At 36.2% G+C, this 7500-nt stretch overlaps 5 protein-coding genes across 5 annotated transcripts in view; all 5 read left to right on the top strand. All coding sequences in view use genetic code 11, as the record gives it.

Moving 5' to 3' along the window:
• Nucleotides 1-3147, top strand: part of rpoC2 — a 4194-nt gene extending 1047 nt beyond the window's left edge. Inside the window, exon 1 of the mRNA in view lies at nucleotides 1-3147. This exon is cut by the window's left edge and continues 1047 nt beyond it. Within this exon, the coding sequence (YP_009491715.1) occupies nucleotides 1-3147 (3147 nt within the window).
• A 216-nt stretch (nucleotides 3148-3363) lies between these two features.
• Nucleotides 3364-4074, top strand: rps2 (ribosomal protein S2). The gene has a single exon. It carries the CDS (start codon nucleotides 3364-3366, stop codon nucleotides 4072-4074), a length of 711 nt encoding a protein of 236 aa, YP_009491714.1.
• A 236-nt stretch (nucleotides 4075-4310) lies between these two features.
• On the top strand, nucleotides 4311-5054 carry atpI. The gene has a single exon. The coding sequence runs from the start codon at nucleotides 4311-4313 to the stop codon at nucleotides 5052-5054; it is 744 nt and encodes a 247-aa protein (YP_009491713.1).
• Nucleotides 5055-6169: 1115 nt separating this feature from the next.
• On the top strand, nucleotides 6170-6415 carry atpH. Its single transcript has one exon. It carries the CDS (start codon nucleotides 6170-6172, stop codon nucleotides 6413-6415), a length of 246 nt encoding a protein of 81 aa, YP_009491712.1.
• A 355-nt stretch (nucleotides 6416-6770) lies between these two features.
• Nucleotides 6771-7500, top strand: part of atpF — a 1255-nt gene continuing 525 nt past the window's right edge. The window contains exon 1 of the mRNA in view: nucleotides 6771-6914. Coding sequence (YP_009491711.1) covers nucleotides 6771-6914 — 144 coding nt within the window. The remainder of the gene's footprint in view (nucleotides 6915-7500) is intronic.

The following is a 7500-nucleotide window of genomic DNA, read 5'->3' as shown; positions in this document are numbered from 1 at the left end:
GAACATGTCCGAGCCCCTTCTAATGGAAAAATAAGATTTCATGAGGATTTGGTTCATCCGACACGTACACGTCATGGGCATCCCGCTTTTCTATGTTCTATAGATTTGTATGTAACTATTGAGAGTGAAGATATTCTACATAATGTGAATATTCCCCCCAAAAGTTTTCTTTTAGTTCAAAACGATCAATATGTAGAATCCGAACAAGTGATTGCGGAGATTCGCGGAGGAACATCTACTTTGAATTTGAAAGAGAAGGTTCGCAAACATATTTATTCTGATTCAGATGGAGAAATGCACTGGAGTACTGATGTGTATCATGCACCTGAATTTACATATGGGAATGTTCATTTATTATCAAAAACAAGTCATTTATGGATATTATTAGGGGAGCCGTGCCGTTCCAGTCTAGTCTCCCTTTCGATCCACAGGGATCAGGATCAAAAGAGTGCGCATTCCCTTTCTGTCAAGCGAAGATCTATTTCCAACCTCTCAGAAACTAATGATCGGGCGATACAAAAAATCTTTAGTGCGCATTTTTCTGGTCAAAAAGAAGATAGGATTGCTGATTATTCAGACCTCAATCGAATCATATGTACTGATCATTCTAATCTCGTATATCCGGCTATTCTACCTATTCTAGCCGAGAATTCGGATTTTTTGTCAAATTTATTATCAAAGAGGCGAAGAAATCAATTCATCATTCCACTCCAATCGATTCAAGAACGCAAGAAGGAATTAATGCCCTGTTCAGGTATCTCGATGAAAATCCCCACAAATGGTATTTTCTGTGGAAATAGTATTATTGCTTATTTCGACGATCCTCGGTACAGAAGAATGAGTTCGGGCAGTACTAAATATGGGACTCTAGAAATGCATTCAATCGTGAAAAAAGAGGATTTGATTCAGTATCGAGGAGTGAGGGAATTTCGACCAAAACACCAAAAGAAAGTAGATCGATTTTTTTTCATTCCCGAAGAAGTGCATATCTTACCCGGATCTTCTTCCATTTCCATAATGGTACGGAACAATAGTATCATTGGGGTAGATACACAAATCACCTTAAATATAAGAAGCCGAGTAGGCGGGTTGGTCAGGGTGGAGAAAAAAAAAAAAAGAATTGAACTGAAAATCTTTTCTGGAGATATATATTTCCCTGGAAGAGCAGATAAGATATCCCGACATAGCGGCGTTTTGATACCACCAGGAACAAGAAAAACAAATGACAAGGAATCCAAAAAAGTGAAAAATTGGATCTATGTCCAACGGATTACGCCGAGCAAGAAAAAGTTTTTTGTCTTGGTTCGACCTGTCGTCACATATGAAATAATGGACGGTATAACTTTGGCCACACTTTTCCCCCCCGATCTATTGCAGGAAAGAGATAATGTGCAACTTCGAGTTGTCAATTATATCCTTTATGGAAATGGCAAACCAATTCGAGGAATTTCTGACACAAGTATTCAATTAGTTCGGACGTGTTTAGTTTTGAATTGGAACCAAGACAAAAAAAGTTCTTCTAGTGAAGCAGCCCGCGCTTCCGTTGTTGAACTAAGGACAAACGATTTGATTCGTCATTTCCTAAGAATCGACTTCGTAAAATCCCCCATTTCGTATATCGGAAAAAGGAATGATCCTTGGGGTTTAGGATTGCTCGCTGATAATGGATTAGATTGGACCAATATCAATCCCTATTCCAAGGCAAGAATTCAACAAACCCTTAACCAAAATCAAGGAACTATTCATACATTTTTGAATAGAAATAAGGGATGTCAGTCGTTGAGCATTTTGTCATCATCCAATTGTTCTCGAATGGACCCAGTCAACGGTGCAAAATATCACAACGTCATACAAGAATCAATTCAAGAGGATCCTCTAATTCCAATTAGGAATTCATTGGGTCCTTTAGGAACATCCCTTCCAATTGCGAATTTTTATTCATTTGATCGGTTACTAACTCATAATCAGATCTTAGTAACTAACTATTTGCAACTTGACAATTTAAAACAGCCCTTTCAAGTATTAAAATTGAAATATTATTTAATTGCGGAAAATGGGAAAATTTATAATCCAAATCCACGCAGTAAGATTCTTTTGAATCCATTGAATTTGAATTGGTATTTTCTCCACCACAATTATTGTGCAGAGACATCTAAAATAATGAGTCTTGGACAGTTTATTTGTGAAAATGTCTGTATAGCCAAAAAAAGACCCCCCCTCAAATCGGGTCAAGTTATCCTTGTTCAAGTTGATTCTGTAGTAATACGATCAGCTAAGCCTTATTTAGCCACCCCGGGAGCAACTGTTCGTGGCCTTTATGGAGAAACTTTTTACGAAGGAGATACCTTAGTTACATTTCACTATGAAAAATCGAGATCCGGTGATATAACACAAGGTCTTCCAAAAGTAGAACAGGTATTAGAAGTGCGTTCCGTTGATTCAATATCGCTGAATCTAGAAAGGAGGGTTGAGGGTTGGAACAAATGTCTAACAAGAATTCTTGGAATTCCTTGGGGATTCTTGATTGGTGCTGAGCTAACTATAGCGCAAAGTCGCATCTCTTTGGTTAATAAGATCCAAAAAGTTTATCGATCCCAGGGAGTGCAGATTCATAATCGGCATATCGAAATTATTGTACGTCAAATCACATCAAACGTGTTGGTTTCAGAAGACGGAATGTCTAATGTTTTTTCACCCGGAGAACTTATTAGATTGTTGCGAGCAAAACGAATGGGGCGTGCTTTAGAAGAAGCAATCTGTTATCGAGCCCTTTTATTGGGAATAACAAAAGCATCTCTCAATACTCAAAGTTTCATATCGGAAGCGAGTTTTCAAGAAACTGCTCGAGTTTTAGCAAAAGCAGCTCTCCAGGGGCGTATCGATTGGTTGAAAGGCTTGAAAGAGAACGTTGTTTTGGGGGGGGTGATACCCGCAGGTACCGGATTCAGAGGATTAGTGCACCCTTCAAAACAATATAATAACCTTTCTTTAGAAACAACAAAAAAGAATCTATTCGAGGGGGGGGTGAGAGATATTTTGTCCCATCACAGAAAATTATTAGACTCTTCCCTTTCAAAAAAATTCCACAATACATCACATAATACAATACATCAAACAATCATTTATAGGATTTATAATGATTCCTAAGAGCAAACTCACCCCTTGCCTTGCATGCACTATCTAAATTTGGTCATTTAGTTTGGTAATAAAAACAACAATGAATAGAAAAGAATAAAGGTTCGGGGCGTATATCTACGTCCAATCTACGATAGAGGAGAAGGTTCCTTCGGAACAAATTTTTTTTTTTTGAAATTCAAAATTCCTCGTTTCTTTTTTTTTTAAGAATAAAAAAGGGGGGGAGAAATGACAAAAATATATTGGAACATCAATTTGGAAGAGATGATGGAGGCCGGAGTTCATTTTGGTCATGGTACTCGGAAATGGAATCCTAAAATGGCCCCTTATATCTCGGCAAAGCGTAAAGGTATTCATATTACAAATCTTACTGGAACTGCTCGTTTTTTATCAGAAGCTTGTGATTTGGTTTTTGATGCAGCAAGTAGGGGAAAACAATTCTTAATTGTTGGTACCAAAAATAAAGCAGCTGATTCAGTAGCGCGGGCTTCAATAAGGGCCCGGTGTCATTATGTTAATAAAAAATGGCTTGGCGGTATGTTAACGAATTGGTCCACTACAGAAACGAGACTTCATAAGTTCAGGGACTTGAGAATGGAACAAAAAATGGGGGGACTCAATCGTCTTCCAAAAAGAGATGCTACTATATTGAAAAGACAATTAGCTCGTTTGCAAACATATCTGGGCGGTATGAAATATATGACAGGGTTACCCGATATTGCAATCATTGTTGATCAGCACAAAGAATATACGGCCTTGCAAGAATGTATTACTTTAGGAATTCCAACAATTTGTTTAATTGATACAAATTGTGACCCCAATCTCTCAGATATTTCAATTCCAGCGAATGATGACGCTATATCTTCAATCCGATTCATTCTTAACAAATTAGTATTCGCAATTTGTGAGGGTCGTTCTAGCTATATAATAAATCCTTGATTCATAATGAATAATAAAATAAACAAAATAACTTACTACAGAAATCCCATAAATTTATGGAATCGGTTATTATAACTATATTCTTTTTTTTTTTCTGAATTTCAAAAATTCAAAAAAGGGGATAAAGGGGATATTATGTGATTTGTTACTATTCAAAATATCCGATTCAAGTAGGCAAAGAGATGGTTGTATCAAAAGAATTTTTTTTTTTAAGTTCTATTTTTTCAGGGGGCAATATGGATGTTTTATCATGTTCCATCAATACCCTAAAGGGGTTATACGATATATCTGGTGTGGAAGTAGGCCAACATTTCTATTGGCAAATAGGGGGTGGCCAAGTTCACGGCCAAGTACTTATTACTTCTTGGGTTGTAATTGCTATCTTATTAGGTTCAGCCACTATAGCTGTTCGCAACCCACAAACCATTCCGACTGGGGGTCAGAATTTCTTCGAATATGTTCTTGAATTCATTCGAGATGTGAGTAAAACTCAAATTGGAGAAGAATATGGTCCTTGGGTTCCTTTTATTGGGACTATTTTTCTATTTATTTTTGTTTCTAATTGGTCAGGGGCTCTTTTACCTTGGAAAATCATACAATTACCTCATGGGGAGTTAGCCGCACCCACCAATGATATAAATACTACTGTTGCTTTGGCTTTACTCACGTCATTGGCATATTTCTATGCGGGTCTTTCAAAAAAAGGATTAGGTTATTTCGGGAAATATATTCAACCAACTCCGATCCTTTTACCCATTAACATCTTAGAAGATTTCACAAAGCCTTTATCGCTTAGTTTTCGACTTTTCGGGAATATCTTAGCTGATGAATTAGTAGTTGTTGTTCTTGTTTCTTTAGTACCTTCAGTAGTTCCTATACCCGTGATGCTCCTTGGATTATTTACAAGCGGTATTCAAGCTCTTATTTTTGCAACTTTAGCCGCGGCTTATATAGGTGAATCCATGGAGGGCCATCATTGAAATAGTCTTTTCATTTTTTAGCTTAGCCCCGTCCGTGTGTCTCAAGATAATTAGTTCACTTAGGGAATTGGGGAAATATACAACTATGCCATAGACGACCTAGAGTAATAGCAAAAAAAGTACGTTGATATTCAAAAGGAAATAAATATAAAGGACCTTTTTCCTAAAATTGATTTTCCTTCACTTAATATCATACTTCTTATCAATGAATATTTGCTTTATCTTTCTATTGGTTAGCCCATCTCATTATTCTTATTAACTCCTTATTCAAAATCAAAACAATTTAAAAAAGAATTCTTCCCAAGAAGTCTTGTGGTATATGTTTACGACGGGTGATTCAATTAAATAAACTGAACGGGGAACTGATTCCCCGTTCAGTTTATTTAATTGAAGGATTTACCAAAATCTAAAAAAAAATTACATAAACTTAGATCAATCAAGTAATGATGTTTCTTTGAATATGCATATGTAATGATTTTCTTTATACATCTGGTAATGATTCGGTCTAAAAAATGAATCCATTTAGAAAGGACGAAAAGAATTTAATTAAAGGGATTCATAAAAAAATGAGCTGGGTAGGGGAGGGGGTCGTCGAACTAGGTATATATAATTGAATGACTATTAAGCCAACCCTTGTAGAAGTTTCGACGCTTGATTCTCAAATAAATACGGTTGAATCTAAGATGAATAGTTGGTTTACGTTCTAGAATAAAGACATGTATATGTGATATTAGACTAGTATCTCTTAGATTTCTATTTCATTTGACCTACTACTGAAATTTGTAATTTCGATCGGGATTCCAATACAATAGAAGTCCTTCCGTCTCGTTGTGACTGTGAATTGAATGAACAAACGGATGAAATCCAGAAAAATTCCAAATAACAGTTCGAACTAAGAAATGGAAGAACAAAAGTTGTATAGGAGTCACAAGAACTCTGTGGATGGAAACTCAAGATATCGAAGTAGTTCTGACGATTCAATAAATAATATTATTACTTGGACTTCAATTACTTCTCAATTCGATGGATGAATCCTAGCGATGGAATAATGAAGTTCTAATTCATTGATTGATTGTATCATTAACGATTTCTTTTTTTGTTACGAGGAACTTATCATGAATCCAATCATTTCTGCCGCTTCCGTTATTGCTGCTGGGTTGGCCGTAGGACTTGCTTCTATTGGACCTGGAGTTGGTCAAGGGACTGCTGCGGGTCAAGCTGTAGAGGGTATCGCGAGACAGCCTGAGGCGGAGGGAAAAATACGAGGCACTCTATTGCTTAGTCTAGCTTTTATGGAAGCTTTAACAATTTATGGATTGGTTGTGGCATTAGCACTTTTATTTGCGAATCCTTTTGTTTAATCTTATCTTATAAAAAAGATAAGACCTTGTCGTTTGCTTTTTCAAATTCTATCAAGATTTCCTCCCTACGATTACTTTTTCGTTGAGAAAATAACCTACAGGAAGGGCCGATGAAGAATTAGCATACTGACTCGCTTTCATCCTTTCAGTTCGTAGACCAAGGGAACTTTTTTAAGTGAGTCTTACTATCCCCATAATCCAAAAAGGGGGCGGTTCAGAATTGAGAACTAACTCAAAAATTTTTTGACTCGATTTCAGAAAAAGAAAAAAAAAAAGAGAGTAAATAAAAAGCGAGGTGAAGTGATACAAAAATAACTCTGTTCGGTTTTTTAGTCGATCTATAAGAGGAGAGCATATGAAAAACGTAACCGATTCTTTCCTTTCTTTGGGCCCCTGGCCGTCTGCTGGGAGTTTCGGGTTTAATACCGATATTTTTGCAACAAATCCAATAAATCTAAGTGTAGTGCTTGGTGTATTGATCTTTTTTGGAAAGGGAGTATGTGCGAGTTGTTTATTTCAAGAATAGGCTGGACCAACCAGCTGTACCCTTTAGTTTTCCTTAGAACTAGGAGAGAGGGGTGCATGATCTCGCGAATTACTTCTGAATCAATTAATAAATTCTCTGTAAGAACCATAGCATTTCGTGATTTATTGGTAAATCTACTTCGATTCTCTCTCAACCAATAATGCGGGACTATTAACATGGTTAAAGCAAACCGTTTGAAGTCAAGACACTGCAGGGTACTCTTTCTATCACTATGTTAATTATAGAGATGTTTTCAAAATGAATATTGTATCGATATAGGATACTCATATTGATAAAATAATTTGAACTGTTTATTGTAAAAACGGGCATTTTCACCTTTTTAGCCAATGCTTAATTGACGACCTGTGTCTTAGTCAGAATATTTTTTGAAAAAAAAAAGAAACAACTTTGCTGACAATTACATATTTTTTTTTGATTTTGTCAGAAGAGTCCTCCGAATTTTTTTCGTCTTGCATAAGTTTCCATATCTTTTTGGAATATGAACAAAGAAGAGAGGATAAGCTCATTATATTCATAAAAAACACAAAAAAACGTATGA

Source organism: Ipomoea triloba, chloroplast, assembly GCF_003576645.1.
Source record: "Ipomoea triloba voucher KIOM201701018921 chloroplast, complete genome".
NCBI lineage: Eukaryota > Viridiplantae > Streptophyta > Magnoliopsida > Solanales > Convolvulaceae > Ipomoea > Ipomoea triloba.
Note: the sequence above shows the minus strand (reverse complement) of the source record. Positions and strands in the feature narration are given on the sequence as shown.